General features: G+C 48.0%; 1 protein-coding gene across 4 annotated transcripts in view; it reads right to left on the minus strand.

Annotated features, from left to right (window-relative positions):
* Nucleotides 1-17,537, minus strand: part of CEMIP (cell migration inducing hyaluronidase 1) — a 163,705-nt gene that overhangs the window by 48,613 nt on the left and 97,555 nt on the right. For all 4 annotated transcript variants that reach the window (XM_067698608.1, XM_067698605.1, XM_067698611.1 and 1 more), the window contains 6 exons: nt 15,999-16,178; nt 13,518-13,588; nt 12,421-12,516; nt 11,467-11,588; nt 6,434-6,566; nt 5,449-5,640 (listed from right to left, as the gene is read on the minus strand). In XM_067698608.1, the coding sequence (XP_067554709.1) occupies nt 5,449-5,640; nt 6,434-6,566; nt 11,467-11,588; nt 12,421-12,516; nt 13,518-13,588; nt 15,999-16,178 (794 nt within the window). The remainder of the gene's footprint in view (nt 1-5,448; nt 5,641-6,433; nt 6,567-11,466; nt 11,589-12,420; nt 12,517-13,517; nt 13,589-15,998; nt 16,179-17,537) is intronic.

Consider the following 17,537-nt stretch of genomic DNA (forward strand, 5'->3'; position numbering starts at 1 on the left):
GTAGACTTGCTTGGTCTATACCAGCAGCCCTCACTAGAAAGTTCTGAGATGATGGAAATGCTCTAGTCCATGTTGTCCGATATGGTAGCCACTAGCCACATGTGGCCAGTGAACTCTTGAAATATGTGCTGCAGGACTGAGGAATGGAATTTTTATTAGTTTCAATTAAATTTATACAGCCCCATGTGGCTGCTGACTACCATATTGGAAAGCATGAGTCTAGATGTTTCATTTCCACGGACATCAGTTTCCTCATCTATGTCATGGAGAAAACAGTAGCACCCGCCTTGTCAGGTTGTCATGAAGAGTGAGCAAGTCGGTTTACGTAAAGTGCTTTAGCATATCACGGGAAACTCAAACAATGTTAATACTAATTAGTAGTAGTACTTCAAAGTGTGTGATGGGGGGCTTATAAAACAAAGTGGGAAGTTGAGAATGAAAATAGGGTAGAAAATTGAGGGGATTTCTTTTTTCTTTTTCTTTTTTACTGACGAAGGATGTATTTATTTTAAACGATTACATAAGATTCAGCTTAAGAATCATAAGGAGGAGATTTCTAATTGCCATGTCAGGAGGTGTTGAAAATCACACTGTGGTTGGCAAAACCTTGAAATATTTTTTTAGATGATTCACACATTTTCATGACTTTGTTACCCCCATCTGTTTCTCGTCAGAAAATCGTTCTGCAAAAAGGCCTGTTTACTGGAATTTGGGGGCAGTGAGGAAGGAGGATCCAGGAGGGCTGTGTCCCTCTCTGCAGCCAGCCTGGGGAGGAGAACACGAATTGGTAATTGGATGGGGGGCACAGTTATGGAAAAGAACAAAGCAGGTGGAGTCCTTGCTCCGTGTCAGTGGGGGATGGAGGGCCAGAGAACGGGCTTGGAGCTGAAGAGGAGAAATGTAAGCCTCCCTAGGACAGCCAGACAAACAGAAAGACACACACGCGCGCACACACACACACACACACACACACACACACACGCGCGCGCGTGCGCCTCATAGATACCCCTCCCTGGGGCTTTTCCGACGCTGTCCACCAGGAGGCACTGTTTTCATGTAAGCCCTAAAGCTTCTGAGCAAGATGGTCCACTCTGAGCCTAGTACCTTTAAGGAGGGAGGGGCTTGGCAGGGTGGGGGAGCTGCTGGAGATACAGACACAGGCAGTCCTAAACCAGGGGCGTTTGGAGGGTCCTGAGGGGGATGCATCATCTTCTCCACTTACCCTTCCCTCCCTTGGTACTCAGGGCCCAGAGCAGCCCCGTCTCACCCTCTGTCCAGCCTGCACAGCCCTCATGAAGCCCCTGGAACTGTTGGCCAAACATTGCCACCTGCAGCAACGCGCCATCATGCACACCCAAACCACGCCGTTGGGCGAGGCGGGGGTGCCCCAGGATCGCACGGCTTCCTCATTCTCAGGGTCACTCTTGGCACACACTGCTGCCCTATTAGGACTTGCTCAAGATGAAATTTCCCCTCCAGGCCTAGGGTGCTCAACAATGAGGTGCAGAGGAGGGCCAGTGAGAACAAAGTGCCCCTCCCAGGGTGCCCCTCCTCCTACCTCCCTGCAGGCAAGGCCTTAAAGGCAAGCTTTCACCCTCCCAGAAGCCACAAGGGCAGCCCCAGCTCCATGGGTCACTTAGGCTAGGCCCGTGAGCCATGGCCGCTGAGCCTGCGCGTCCGGAGCCTGTGCTCCGCAACGGGAGAGGCCACAACAGTGAGAGGTCTGCGTACCGCAAAAAAAACCAAAGCCAAAACCAAAACCAAAACCATAACCAAGAAACAGTGAGCAGTGACATCCCCTCAAATGGTCTGAATGCCACTCCTGACAAGAGTCCCAGAGGACACCTGGCAACCCAGAAGGCCTGTCCACATGTATTGTCCTCAGGAGACGCAGAAGGCACCCAGTGAAGACCCAAGGGTCCAACAATCACTAGGAATTGCTTCGCTTGGTGCTGTCCTGTAAGTGGGGGTCTAGGAAGTCTAATAAGCCATTGTACTCAGAAGAAAGCCCCAAGGTGCCATTTGGGGTCTCCGCTTCCTCCAGCCCCCCGTTTCCCTGTCAAGCTACCTGGGTCTTCTTCTGGAATTGGAGCATTGCCTGCTCTTCCCAGCACAGGGTCTTTGCTGCCCCTCCCCTCTTTCCTGGTTACCTCTCTGCTCAATCATTAATTCTTCTGGGGAGTCTTCCACGCCTTTGCCAAACCCCCGTTTCCGATGCTCCCATCAATCCCCCATCTTCCCCTTCCATGGCCTTTCTCACATTTGGGATTTCGTTTTTATTGGGATGATTCTTTGCTGGATATCCATTTTCACAGCTGCCTAAGGGCAGAGAACTTGTCTATGTGGTTCACCATGGCTTCCCAAAGCCTGGAGCATCGCCTGGCATAGACTACGTGCTCTTTGTTTGTTGAATACATGATGACCTGCTCCTTGCCACCTCCCTGCGGGTGTCCTTGTGATGGAGGAGTGAGGATGCCTGTCCAGCCTGAGGGTGGAGGGAGGGTGGGGCATGCACATTCACAGGAAGAGCCTCCACACCCAGAAGCATCAGGACACGTAGACAACTGCAGGCCTGGCAGACCTCGTGTGTCTGTTACTAATAATGACAGAAATGGCTTGCTTCTCTCCCTCTATAACTTCCTTTAAACTGCATGTCCCCAAAGAGCGGAATCGATAAGCTATAAAATACACAGGTTTCAACCACTGGCCTGTGGCTCATGTCCCTTCCCTCCTTTCCATCCTTAAGTTTAGTTGCTAAACTACTGCACCTAATACTACTACTAGTAACAGCTAACACGAATGGAGCACTTATCACGTTCCAGGCACTATTTTAAGTATCTCTTTAAGTATCTCTTTAACTCCTTTAATCTTCACAACAGCCCTTTGAAGTAGTTGTGATCATTATCTCCATTTTATACATGAGAAAACAGGGGCAAAGGGAAGTTATGTAATTGTCTAACGTCCTTTGGCTAATCACTGCCATTCCTAGAACCTCTTTAAACTATTTTGCCCTCTACCAAAAAAAAAAAAAAAAGTCTTCCTCAAAACGTCTTCAGAAAATGTGACGAACAGCACGACCCTCCGTCTAACGTGATAAATCAAATCGTAAACAGCCGCACACAGAGAGCATCTTTGCATCAGACAGTTTCCAGGGTGATGGTTCACGTTGTTGCACAGTATCCACCACGTGAAAGCCCCTATGACAGATTCCCCAGTAGCCCAGAGCTAAGGGAAAGTTGCCTCTCTTGGCTTCTGGTCCCCTTCCTTGTATTAGACAATATTAGTTAAGTAATTGGTGAAGTTCCTTTCTCTGCTCTGGCTGCCAGGAAGCTCAGAGATACATTTTATGGTCTATTTCAGTAGCTTCTGCTAACTTCATTTCCCACCCCCCTTTCTGCTCACTTTATTCTCCATCCATCAGTCTTTCATTACTTAGACATGTATCTTTCACTCTGCTTTTTTTTTTCTTCCCCCCCGCCCCGGAGGAAGATCTACCTGGACTTGTGTTCATTCTAAGAGACCCCGAAACCGTTTTTGAAGAAGGTAGGGGTTTCAAACAAATTATCATTTAAGGTATCATTCTGTTACCTTGTCAAGGAACAAATGTTTGGTCATTTCAGCCTCTGCCCACAAACTGCTACCCCCTTCCCTCTCTCTCGCCACACCCACCACATCACAATCTCTGGAAACAGTTACAGCCTTCCTTTTGCAGTTCTGAGTCTAGAGCTGGTGCCCCAGGATCACAGCTGCAGCATTTGTGGACCGCCTCAGCTACCTGCCCTCCAGGGTCCCCATCCCCATGAAAAAAATTATGCCATTGGACTCCATCACACGTTCTCACTTTTTGAAACCTTTGTGCCCCCAAATTCTTTCTCAAGCACTCTTCCACTAGCCAAAAAGATTCTGTTGAATTTTACCTTTTGTAGTTTTATTTCCAAAATAATAGATACTCTGAATATATTGGTAACGCTTTCTCAATTCATAGTCTTCCTTCTACCCCCAAATTCTCATACTTCTCCAGGTGCCATGGTTCTGCGGCAGCCAATACTTTTTTTCCTTAATTTTTATGGGGGTAGAGTTGATTTACAGTGTTGTGTTAGTTTCAGGTGTACAGCAAAGTGATTCAGTTATGCATATACATATATCTACTCTTTTTTAGATTCTTTTCCCATATAGGCCATTACAGAGTATTAATAGAGTTCCCTGTGCTATACAGTAGATCTTTATTAGTTATCCATTTTATATATAGTAGTGTGTATATGTTAATTCCAATCTTCCAATTTCTCCCTACCCCCCTTTACCGTAAGTTTGTTTTCTATATCTGTAACTCTCTTTGTTGTGTAGATAAGTTCATTTGTACCTTTTTTTAAGATTCCACATATAGCAGCTGACATTTTTAATGCCCAGTATTGACTCTCCTTTCTCTGGTAATACATCCCAATTTTCCTTTGGGGAGCGACTCTGTCCATACAATGCAGTCGTAGAAGGACAGTCATTGAAGGTGCCCTAGCCAGAGGGTGAGCACATGAGACACCAGCCCAATCAGTGCCATCTCCCTGGAAGGTAACTTTTGAGCACCATGTCCCAGGATGCGCAAACAGTGATGCCCTAAGGATGCTGCCCATTCGTTCCTGCTACCCAGACCCCTGAAGCTGCCCTGTTCCTGGTCCTTTATTGCACCTTGGCCACGCAGCTTTCACTTAGTTCTCTAAACTGAATAGCCTCAACGAATTCGTTTTTTTGTTTAAGATAGTCAAGTTGGATTCTGTTGCTTACAACAAAGAACTCTAACTGATACATAACTCCCCCAACTAAGAATAATTGACCTGGACTATACTTGAGGTCTCTTTAACCTCTAACGATCTGTAATTCCAGTAACCTCACACAATATAAATGACAGGGCATCGAAGTCAAGATTTAGGAGAAGAAAAAGGAAAATGTGAAAGCTACAGAAAGAAGAGATTTAAAATGTTGTGGTAGGTTAATTGTTGCCTAGCAAATGTTCATTCCCTCCCTTCTATCTTAATGGGAAAAATAGAGTTCCCCATTCATGTTGAGTTGGACCACGTGATCTGTTTTGGTCAATGGAAAGTGGGTGTCAAAGGGTGCTAGTTCTGATCGCAAGGCCTTAAGAGTCCTCCCATGTTTCGGTTCACTTCTCCCCCGTGAGAAGAGTATGTCCTAGGAAGAATGAGACTCAAGTGGAGCTGACCCGAACCCAACCCTCAGCCTGGAGCCAAGTTTAGTGTGGAGAAGCTGAACCCTAGACAGCCTGTAGATGCACGAGTAAGAAATAAATGCTTGCCATAAAATCTTAAGGACTTTTTTGTCATGCAGCATTATTATGGCAATAGCTGACTGACACAAATTTGTTTTGATTTCAGTCAACTTTAAGCCTAACAATTTTCAGCATCATCAGACCTAGGGAGGGGTGAGGGAATGTCCTACCTGCTACTTTGACCTGCTTGGAGGCACAGGCTTTGCAGGGGAGCACCTGGAACTCTTCTGCCTGGTACATGGAGTAATCGGTACTGGCAATGACCAGGGTATCTCCGGGCTTCCATGATTGTACATCGTCTTCAAGATTCAGGATGGTGCTGTTCACGTTGGTGTCGATGGTGACGGTGAGTTTCGGCCTCACTGTTAACCCAAAACAGGAGAGACTGAGAGATAAAGCTTTGCTCCTGCCACACTTCTGACTCCCCACCTCTTCCCTTCCCCTCCCTAAATCAGTAAATGCCAGGTTTGCCTATCCAAAACCCAAATCACCAGGCTCACCCCATCCAAGTCTCAAAGGTTTTTTGAAGTCAACAAAAACCCTACCAGAAAAGAGCCATTCATTAGCTCTGGGCACGGGAATTTTCCACAAACTCCTTAGCTGGAGTTAAATGTGGCTGCCTCACCACACCTGTTTTGCAAAAGATGCGAAACAAATATAGTCCCTCTCAACTATTATTTTCAGTAGCTGTAAGCCTCCCCTCCAAAGAACTTCCATCCCTAATGACTGCCTTCTGGAGATGGCCAAGTGCCCCTGAGAACAAACCGACCATTTCCAATCCCTTCTAACGAGCACCTCGAGAACCGGGTTTAAAATAATATCCCCCAAAGAGGCCATGAGCTGCGTGTCTATGCAGGGGAGGGCTGCAGGAAGGTCAGCTCTGTCCACTGCACCCTGGTTTTCCTGGACCAGGCCCTTCCCCTTCCTGAAAGGCATGTGGGCAGGGTGGAGCCCTGATGGCTCCTGCCAACTCCGAGGACCCTCCCACAGCTCCTGTGTCACAGAGGTGCTCTCCATCACGAGCTTGGTAGGAGCGTGGGGTCACTGAGATGCCCAGAGGCAGTTGAACCAGCCATCAAAACTCCCAATGCATAGCTGGCAGCTCAAGGAACCGAGCCACGGTTGCATTTCTGTCCCCAGCAAGGAGCTGCTTACCAGGCTTCCCACAGAGGAACCGCACACGGTAGCTCTGGCAGCTTTGGCCCTGGTCATAGCACACAAACCTATAATCCTGGCCTCTTTTGTAGACAACCTCGGTGGTGAGGTTAACTCCATCCACTGTAGTGGCCTGGGAACAGCACGGAAATTACAGAGCAAAGTCATTTCTTTTTGTAAAGAAGGAAGGTTATGATTAATGTTATAAACATATACGCACGAGTCTAAAATTGTTCCTGCTGCAAAACTTATTTACAATGGCCTTAAGTTATTATTCGGACATTTCCCCTTCTCGATTTTGTATAAGAAAGACAGCATGAAGTCACAGGATGGATAAACATCTTGCCTGGGGTCCTACCGTATTTGGTATCCAAACCAGTGACTGACTGCCCTGGTGAACGTTTTCTGGAGTGTTTACAGCCAGCACGCACTCTTTTAGGAGCTGTGCTGCCTGCTTTCTTACAACTTGTCCCACTCGCCACCACGAGCACCATCAAGAGTGGCCAACGTTTATTGAAGACTCACTATGATCGATCCACTGGTGCCTAAATGTGGCTCCACATCCTGTGGGGAGTCTAAAAACACTCACGCCCAGGCCCCGTCTGTGGAGTCTCAGGTTTGATTGTGTCCAGGGGGCGGCCTGGGCATCAGGACGTTTAATGGCTGCCCAGGTGACTCCAACGGGAAGTCATATTTGAGAACCCCTCTTGGAGTTATGGGGCTACATACGTTATTTCATTCCCTCTTCTTGGCTGTGAGGTCTATGAGGCTGTCGCTGGTTTTACAGATTAGGAAACGGACGCTCAGAGAGGTTGGGTAACTTGCCCACTTGAATCCGGATGCATCCAACTATATGGCTGGTGCTTCGCAGCCCCTCCACTGCTGCCCTCAGGCACTACTGCCCTCGGTTCAGCGTCTGTCTCCTTCCAGTGGCTGGTGGGTTCTGGAAAGGCCAGGTTTTGCCTCCCTCCCTGATCCCGGCATCCAGCCCAGGGCCTGGCACAGAGCACAGTCTCAGCTGATGAGAGCTGATGGGCGAGAAGCTTCAAGGCCAGGTAGAGAATTTAGGGAGTGGGTTCAGAGAAGGGCATGATCCCAGGGCCGGGGTATGTCTGCATCATGACTGGGGCTGTCATCAGAGACTTGCAATTTAGAGCAAGGGCTGCAGCTGTTATCCTCGTTGGCACAGAAACCAAAGGGACCAGGGCCAGGCAAATAGGAAGGTAAAGTTTCGTCAATCGAAAAAGGCGGGGTGGGGGGGAACTTTTAGGAAACCCTGCTTTGAACCCAGCAGATAGCCGCTGCCCTTGGCTTGGAAGGAGAGCTATGGAGACATGAGTCCAGCCAGAAAGAAAATTCAGCCCTTCCCTGCAAGCAACACACTCACAGCCATTATCCGGGGTGGTCTCTGCAGCAGAGAGGCAGGCATTGCGGACTTGCTCTTAGAGGAAAACACTAAGGCTCAGAGGGGTTTAGAAGCAAGTTCAAGGTCACCTGAATGTCAAGCCCATGCCTCTGACCCCCGGATCTCTTCTCCTGAGGCCAGCATGTTTTTCAGTTAAGACACCCCTTAATATTGAGAACTGAGCCTGAAAACATCATCTAACGGAGCTGGACGTTTTTTAAGGTGCAACGTCCGGTAAACATTTCAGGAAACCTCTACTCAGTCTTGCTGCTTTTCTTGTTTTCCTTTTTCTAACCGTAAGAACGACCTTAGCTTTGGATAAAAAGAGTAAAAAGGGCTTTACCACCGTCCAGTGAACCTCGATCTTCACTTTAAGTAGACACAATGTGATTGTTACTCGTGATAATAATTATAAAATAACTAGCAATATCATAATAAACAATAACATAGGAAAATCATTTTAAAATAATAAAAAAATTATGGACACTCACTCACTATGCATTGTTGCATTAAATCCACAAAAGAATCCCATGAGGGAACAATTCTTATCTCCATTTTTGCTTATGGGGAAATTGAGACACTAAATTCAATAACTTGACTGATATCTATGGCCAGGATTGCTAGTGAGGATGACCCAGGGTGCAAGATTTAAGGCAGCACTCACTCTCAGGGTCATGCGAGTGCAGAGTCGGCACCTGGGAGTGAGAGCCACCTTAAATTTTGTGCCTCGGGCACCTCACGCGTCTAACCTTAGTCCTGTCACTGTTGGTAAGCCACAGCTCACAAGTGACAGAGCTGGATGCAAACTAGGAGCTATCTGGTTTCCAAATACATCTTCCAACCACCAGACTGATCTCCAGCCACTGTGCCGGGGCTGAGGGAGAAGAGGGGACTGCCCAAGATGGTCTCAGCCCCAAGGATGTGTGAGTCCAGCAGGTCCCACTGGCCTTGAAGGGCGGGTGGGTTTTAAGGGAGAAGGTGGGAGGAGAGGAGGTTTCAACCCAGGAGAACCTCAGGAAGGGTAATGACATGGGAACAGGGGACTGTGGTTTTGGTTTTGATTCTGCAGAATCACAAGCTATCAGATCTGGAAAAGATTTCCTTGAGTTGAGGTCAACTGTGTAAGTCCTATTTCCTCTTTCTTTCCAACTCGCCATCCTGCCTAGGTGACAAATGTCCTTAACACCCCCTTCCCCTCCAGAGGATTTGACCACGTCAGGGTAGAGCAAGTATCTGGGGGACCCCTTGTGTGGGGCGGCCACAGCCCTTCAGGTGCACTGGGGCCTGCACGGTGGTCAGAGGTGGCCAGTGACCACAGTGACCTGTTATTTCCCATAGTGGCAAAAATGGGCACATGGGCATTTCAGTTTTGCTTCAGTCTCTCTGGTGGGTTAATTAACTAGGGCATTGAGCTCCTGGCTGATGTGTCTGACACTCTATCTATAAAGAGGATGTAACCTTGCTTTTCTCACCTGTGGTAAACACAGGACAAGCCTGGCTTTGTTTTTCTGACTTCAGAAAAACCCGCAGTATAGTCCACCTCATTGTCTTTTATGACTAGAAAGAGATGTTCTGGCTAAGTCTGGGGTCACTACTGATTAAAGGTTGACGGTGAGGAGAAAAGGGATGAACCTGGCATTTCCAGAATGCAGCACTTCCTCCTTTCCTTTAGGGGCGGAGCTTTGATTCACTTTTGGAGGCACGTGACATGTTTTTAGATGACTGCCTCAAGGAACCTTTGTTTTGCCAAGAAAAAGCCAAGATTTTATTCTGGAATTGAGAGTGTTGAACTCATAAGGGGTTATAATGCTCAGCAAAATATTGTCAAAGAATGCACTTTTGTGGGAAGGCTGGCCCAGGCTTCTGGGTAATGGGGAAAACTGTTGTTGGGTCTTTTATTCTTCTCTGGACCTCAAATAGTTGAGACTTTGAACTCGGGGAATTCATTGTCAAGGATACTCCTTTTGTTGGAAGGCAACTGGGCCCTGCAATATGGCGGCAGACTGGTGGTTACAGAGTCTGGGGTTGGGTCCCCGTGGAAGGTCTTGGATTATGGAACTGGTGAACAGTCACATATGATTATATATGTAACATATGGAAAAATATGTATACTTTCTCCAGTCTCTTCTGCTATCTCCAAGCCTTTAGTAAAGTTTCATTCACTGTGTTAGCCTGGGATTAATTGTGCTTTGACACTCTCAGGGAAGAGCCCGTATCTGTGCTGGGAGCAAAGTTACTGAGAGCTAGAAATGCCTAAGAAAAGCTATTTTCCTAGCATGGAGAAGTGGTCTTCTAAACAACAGTGATCTGGAGCCAGGCAGCTGGCAGAGCAAACACCAAGAGGGATTTGCAGAGCATGGAAGCATTCCTCGAGGATTTCCAGAAATACTTGGGGAGGGAGTGCTGGTACAAGACTGGACTTCCTGTAGCCAAGTGAACTGGAGGAATAAAACGATGGCTCTTTCAGAATGAGAGCTGGAACACTCAGGGTTGCAAGAGAAAATTAAAATTAAATCTGGGAAGTATGTGCTTTGGGGGAGTCAGCACTTTTTGATTCTGTTGGACCCAAGAAGAATCTCCAACGTGTAACTGAATCTGGGTAAATCCTTCTCAGTAACGCTGGAGCCATGTGAACGGGGAGCCTTAGCCAAACAATGAGAAAGATTTCCCTGGCCTTTGCTAACTGCAGAACAGAGTGTCCTCTCTTGGAAAACTGGTCCCTTGTCCCACAGTCCCTCTACGATGCAAGGCAGAGGGCAGAAGTACTGCCTCAGGGTGGGGGTCAGGGGGTGGAGGGGTGGAGGCAGTCCGATGACCTGGGACCTGCGGTTAGATCATCTGAAAGAAGGTGCTGTACAAATGTTGCTATTTGTATTGGATGAAAGAGGATAAAATGGGCAGGGATGGTCTTTCTCAAATGACTCCTAATTCTCTAACAGTTAAGTGGCCCCAAACCTTGTTCTGGAAGAAGACCAGGCATAAGGAAATAAACTCCATTTCCTTGCACATGTCTCTGTCTTTCTTCTGGTCCTTTGAGCTCGGAAGCTTACCAGCTGAGCCACTGAATTGGGAGGGCTGCCTATTCACCCCACACTTTCATGATGAAGGCAGCTGAGAAAGTCTAGGTCCCCCTTGGACAGAGTTAACTCCAAGTGAAGATCCCGAGCAAACACCGTCCATTCTGCAAACGCCGGTTTTCATTAACTGAGTGGAGGACAAGGCTGTAGGTGTTCTCCACCTGGGCCAGGCTCCGCCTGCACCCAAGTCCCGGCCAGATCCTGTGCACTCGAGGCCCCAAAGGAGACCAACGGAGGAGTGAAGCTGAGTAGGGCAAACCCAACCCCACGCTGGGTACCCTCAGCTGTGGCTGAAGAAGCAGCTGGGGAGAAGGAAAAGGAACTCAGCAGTAGAACCCAGGAGAGAATCTGAGGCCTAGCTTTGAAACTCACTGGTGGGGAAGCCTGGAGCAGATACACAGCTTCCACGTCAGTCTCTAAAATGAGAACAGTACTCTCTGGCTTTACCAACGTCACAGGAGGGCCGTGAGACTCACGCCACTCAAATGGCACGAAAGTCTGTGATCTAGAGAGTCTTCTTCGAGACAAAGCCTTTAGAACTATTTGGTTACCTGTATATCAATGGGGCGACTGCAGATCTTCCCTGGGTGAGTGGCCCGGAGGTCTGAAATTTTCTCCCCACCTTTAGTGTAAGACACTTGGTCATGTTCAAACCACTCTGTCCATTCCACATCTGGGAAGAAAGCAAAGAGCAGGGTCAGACGAGCAAGGGTGCAGGAGAGCCAGCCACACTCGGTGTAGCCCCCAAGCAGCCTTGGCACAATGGGAATTGAATACCATCTGCCCAGGTTCTCACCAGGCTGGGTACCAGAGGCTTCTAAACCATCTGTCAGCTTCCCCCACCTCTCCCACCTTTTTATTAAAAGTGCCTCTTTTTTTTTTTTTTTTTTGCGGTACGCGGGCCTCTCACTGTTGTGGCCTCTCCCGTTGCGGAGCACAGGCTCCGGACGCGCAGGCTCAGCGGCCATGGCTCACGGGCCCAGCCGCTCCGCGGCATGTGGGATCTTCCCGGACCAAGGCGCGAACCCGTGTCCCCTGCATCGGCAGGCGGACTTTCAACCACTGCACCACCAGGGAAGCCCTAAAAGTGCCTCTTATTGACTATCTTATTTTATAAAAGCAATAGATATTCTTCACTACTGCCAAAAGGAGAAAGATGAAATCCATCCATGAACCCATTATCCAAGGATGGCAGTGAGGATTGCTTCTTTCCGTGCCCCCGTCCCCGTGTGTGTGGGCTCCTTGAAGGCTGGTTCCTACTCCTCCTGTCCGTGTTCTCTGTTCAGTGCCAGCGCCTGGCACAGAAGAGGTATTCCCTGAGAGGAAACATCCCCCTGGGCTATTCACCACGGAGACTTGATTAATTAAAGACAGCTCTCAGTTTGCAAACTGTGCAAACTGCCAGTCAAGTGGTCCTATTGGTGCAAAAGAAAAGTCCTCGTTCTTCAAAGCCCTGGCCTTTTAGCCCCCTGTGAAATGTTACCAAGGTGTCCCAAACTCCTCACCTTGAACCCACTCGCTGGATGAAGAGACATTGAAAAGCTCGCCATGCTCCGTCCGGAAGAGTTTGAATACCCGGGCAGCAGCAGAGCCGTGGTGTCCTGTCAAAGAGGAGATCAGAGGCGTCAGCAACCAGACCAACCCCCAAATTCAGAAGGATGTGATGCTAATGCAGAGAAAGCCCCCTACACACATGGATCTTGAGTCATTTTGTTAAAAAAAAAAAATTTCAGGCCAATCTTTCCAGAGCAGATTATTTATTGTCCCTTCTTTTGCTTCAGTTTTGCAAGTTTAACTGCAGTGTTCCAACAATGCTATACGTTGGAACCCCATGGTTTCTCATGTGAATTCCTCTCCAGGATTAGAACCGGCAGTACCTTCCGAAACCTTCCCTGGGCAGGGGAGGCTGGTGCTATGTAGTAACAGCCCATCCAAAGCATCTTTTTTTTTTTTTGGCCACATGGCAAGGCTTGTGGGATCTTAGTTCCCCGACCAGGGATCGAACCCAGGCCCTCGGCAGTAAAAGCGTGGAGTCCTAACAACTGGACCGCCAGGGAATTTCCCAAAGCGTCTTTTTTTTTTTTTTTTTTTTTTTTTGGCGGTACGTGGGTCTCTCACTGTTGTGGCCTCTCCCGTTGCGGAGCACAGGCTCCGGACATGCAGGCCCAGCGGCCATGGCTCACGGGCCCAGCCGCTCTGCGGCATGTGGGATCTTCCCGGACCGGGGCACGAACCCGTGTCCCCTGCATCGGCAGGCGGACTCTCAACCACTGCGCCACCAGGGAAGCCCCCAAAGCGTCTTTATAGCTCAAAATATTACCCTTGCTGGTTCTGTCCCAGTTCTCATCTTTCCTGTGTCACTTGTTTTGGATTAAACCAATGACGATTTCTTTGCAAATGTAAATATTATCTTAGTGATTGGCCTTAAATCAGTATGGACTTTTGCCACTCATGTAACTTGGCCATTAAGCAGCTAGTCACTCAACAGGGTGCTGGGTGGTGGATCAGCCATGTTCTGAGGGTGCAGCGTGGTTCAAAAAGCCCCTGAGTTCCCTTGGTCAGAGAGACACTGGAGGGAATTTGGTCTCTCGCCATTTATTACCGTGATATTCAATGTGGTCTTCAACAGAAGAAGAGGGATTTCCTTTCACAGTTAGGAAACTCCAAGGGTGTCTGAAAAAAAAAAAAACAAAAAAGTTCTTCACACATCTGAGCCTGTACTGGAGGTAGAGTTGACGCAGAGTGTCACACAGAGGCTGTTTGGGGGAAATTAGTTTCCAGGCTGGGTTTCCCTTTCTCCAGAAGAAAAAGAGCCTTTCTCTGCAAGCCCTGGCCTTCCGAACCACTTGGCTGGCCTGATGTTTGTGGACTGTGAACCTCTGCAACTCCATGCTGGCAGTCGACAGGGTATGAATCACAAATAACAAACAAGCCCACAGACCTACGTACCACCTGCCAGGCTCAATTAGGTTCTGAAGCAAGTGCTCTCATTCCTTTAGGAAAACAAGGACACACGCTCCAAGGGAGAAAGCTTCTTTCTCTCATGAGTTAATCTCGAGGAAAATGCCACAGGCAGATGTGACTGAGTACCCAGGAATCAGCCTTGGGCCTTGGGAAGGAAAGAAATACCTCTTCTTCCTAATGAGAAGCAAAGGAGAAAAAGAAGGGGTACCATTTTGGAAAGTTATACACTCCTCTCTTCTCCATTGAAGCGTGCCCTGCTCTAGGGTGGGAAGGTTTTCTCATCCGTTTTTGTCTTCCCCCTAATACCTAACCCAGCCTCTCACTTCCTGTGAGATGTCAGTAGGTCTTGGTCCTCAATAACTTTGATTATTTTTGTGTTGATCTCTTATCTTGGAAAGTAAGTCTTCATCGAGGTTGGGGATTTGACTGTGCCACCCTTGCTTAAAAGCTTTCAGTGCCCGCCCATTTGCGTAAAAAGCAACCTCCTTGGCCCAAAGCAAGAGGCCCTCCTGTGCCCACCTTGGCAACTTCACCTCTCACCCCTCCTGTTCTTGTTCTTTCACGCCCCGTCATCAATTCCCATTGAATGTCTGCCTCCCGGCGAGAGGTCAGTACTTCCAGAGACAGGTCACAACTTACCGTGAGAGCTCAGTACCAGCTAGTCCAGCCCTAGTGCCTTATGGCAACATTTGCTCAACAGTCCCTTCCTGGGTGAATGAACAAAGGATGGTTCCAAGTCTCAGATCTTCTACTGATTTTAGGTGCTTTGAGTCTGTCATTCAAAGTGGGTCTATACAAATGAAGGGTAAAAATGTAATCCCTGCCTACCTATCTCCTTCACTTACAGAACACAGCACCCATCCTTCCGCGGCTCTTGTTTGTAAGGAGAGAATAGTTGCTAACGTTTATTGAGTTCTTATTCTGTGCTACACACAGTGGCAGGTATTTTGCTCGTATTATCACAGTTACCCTCCCCAGAGCCCTTTGAACTGGCTCCTCAAATATCCCATTGTACAGACACAGGAAGCCTGCAAAGAGAGGGTGAGTCACTTGTGCAGTCACCTAGCGGGAGGTGCAGCCCAGGCTCAAATTCAGGCCAAATCGGACGCTAGATCTTGGACCTTCTTCTGCTGAGGCCCTATGTAGCCAGTCCCTTTGTGGTTCTGCCTGTCATTGGAAATTAACGAACTGGCCTTTTGGCTTATAACACAGTGAAACAGCAGCACCCTTGGTTTTGGTTAACAAAGGAGTTTTAACAGTTTTAAAGTGTCACTGTCATTCTTTGGCTTCTTGAGTTTCCTGCCCAAACCCTTCCAGAAGGAGCAGCCCATGGGCAGTCAGAAAAAGCACCCTTGAACCCGGAGTCCTGTCCCTGCCCAGGGGACCTCTGCCCAGGCAGTAAAATTGCTTTGCTCAGAGCCCAGAAAAGGCTCTGGCCTGCCCCCATTTTGCCCACGGTCCACAGAGCTGGAGGGAGGTGCATCCCTATCTCCAGTAGCTACGGGACAGATGATCTCAACTTTCCACGGAACCGAGATCTGATTCAACACGATTCAAAGGTGTGGCTACTGTGGGGTAAAGGGCTTCCTCTTGGTGCCAACAGGCGTGCATGCCAAAGTCAGGCATGATGCTACAATCCAAGGCAAACAAAACATGCCCTGGAGCACATCAAAGGGCTCCTTCTGCCGGGGGGCCTGGCTGGGCAGACGCACTTTACGTGGTCTCTAAACAGATGTCTGCCAATCCCCCCAGGCGTGTTCTGACCCCGCTGCTAAAGAAAGGGAAAATGACCATTAGCTGTACATCTGAGGCACGGCTTTTACACACAGTAGATGCTCAATTAATACTTTGTAAGTGGCCGATTGAATGAATGAGTTCATATACACAGAGACCTGTGGAGCTTGAAGAGTGGAATATGCTTACAAGGAAAACCAGGCTCCCTTTAAGAACAAGCCCTAACGTGTCCAATGAGGATGGATCACATGTCTGCGCCCCCCAGGGTCACCACTGAGGGTGATGTCGCCTGGGGAAACGAGCAAGGAAGTTAGGGAAAGTCAGCCTCCGGTAGCGATGCTTCAGTGTTCTGGAGCCCTGGGGAGGTGGAAGTGATGGGCGATACCTAAATCCAAGGTGTAGGAAGTGTTTGCTGCCCAATCTGGTCATCGCTTTCCTGGCCACGTCGTCCAAGTTTCGAGAGCCTTCATCATTCACGGCAACAGAAAGGATCCTGCCGTCGGGCACCGTGTTTAAATACTGGGCCAGACGTTCACTCTCTTTCTTGGATCTATAGGTGTCAAACCTAAAAAGGGCAGAGAGAGGGGATTTTAACAGTCCTAATAGCGGCCCAAAAAGAGAACTCTAAGCACCTACCTGTGGTATGACAACTAACACGCCATCCAAAGATCTCAAGGGCTATGATTTTTAAAGAAAGAAGCTTTCATTACAGCAAGAATCGATCATCTCAGACTTGACAAAGATAACCCTCCCTCATCCACGTACAATAGCTATGAAATATAGATCTCAAAAAACCTATATCACAGGTGACAAGAATTTACAAAGGAAAGACCCAGTTGTGTGATGATTCCAACTCTAAGTATAAAGTGAACTTATTAAGTAAAAACATTTTGTACAATGACAACGGAAATTCCGAAAGAATTAATAATTCTTTCATTCAAATTTAATTCTAAATTAATTCTTTAATTTAAAGCAAAATAATTCTAAAACGAGTCTAGAAAAAGAAACCAGCATGAATAGCCAAGATTTGGGAAAAGGAAAACAGTGGTGGTACGGGGAGCGGGGGGGAATGTATGGACACTCCTGAGTCCTCAAACTGGTTTTTAATTGTTCCCATAACCTGGTCTGACCCCACCTAGGCCCCCTCCTTCTCCAGTGCTCCGCCCCAGGAATCGTCTGCTATGAGCCTAGTACAGCTCAGGGTCCCATGGTCATACCCCACGCCCACTCCTGCCTTCACTCATTCATCCTTACCTTCTCTCCAGCCAATCAAATACTTCCTACCGTTCAAGAGCCGACCTAAGTTCTTGTTTCTGCAGGTAACCTCCAGGTAGCCAGGTCTCAGGTGACCACAGCCTGTGTTTCTGTGTGTGTCCAGGGTTTATTAATATCCTCACTCACACACATTCAGCTCTCAGATTCCTGAGCCCACTGACTCATACTTTACCCGAAGGAGATTAGGAAGGAGCAGGTATCCTGCCTTTGGAACCTCCACATCAGCTATTGGGATAACATCTCATTATGCACTTCAGTAATGAATTCAACTTCAGGTTGGCTGCTGCAAGTAATCATGCTGTACTACGTAAGAAGCAGCGCCATATCCGGAGAAAACCAGAATTCAAAAGGATGCCTGCACCCCGATGTTCACTGCAGCGCTATTCACAATAGCCAGGACGTGGAAGCAACCTAAGTGTCCATCGACAGAGGAACGGATAAAGAAGATGTGGTACCTACATACAACAGAATATTACTCAGCCACAGAAAGGAGCAAAATAGTGCCATTTGCAGAGACGTGGATGGACCTAGAGACTGTCATACAGGGTGAAGTAAGCCAGAAAGAGAAAAACAAATATCGTATAATATCACTTACATGTGGAATCTAGAAAAATGGTAGAGATGAACTTATTTGCAAAACAGAAATAGA

The sequence above is a fragment of the Pseudorca crassidens genome, chromosome 1 (assembly GCF_039906515.1).
Source record: "Pseudorca crassidens isolate mPseCra1 chromosome 1, mPseCra1.hap1, whole genome shotgun sequence".
NCBI classification, from domain to species: Eukaryota; Metazoa; Chordata; class Mammalia; order Artiodactyla; family Delphinidae; genus Pseudorca; species Pseudorca crassidens.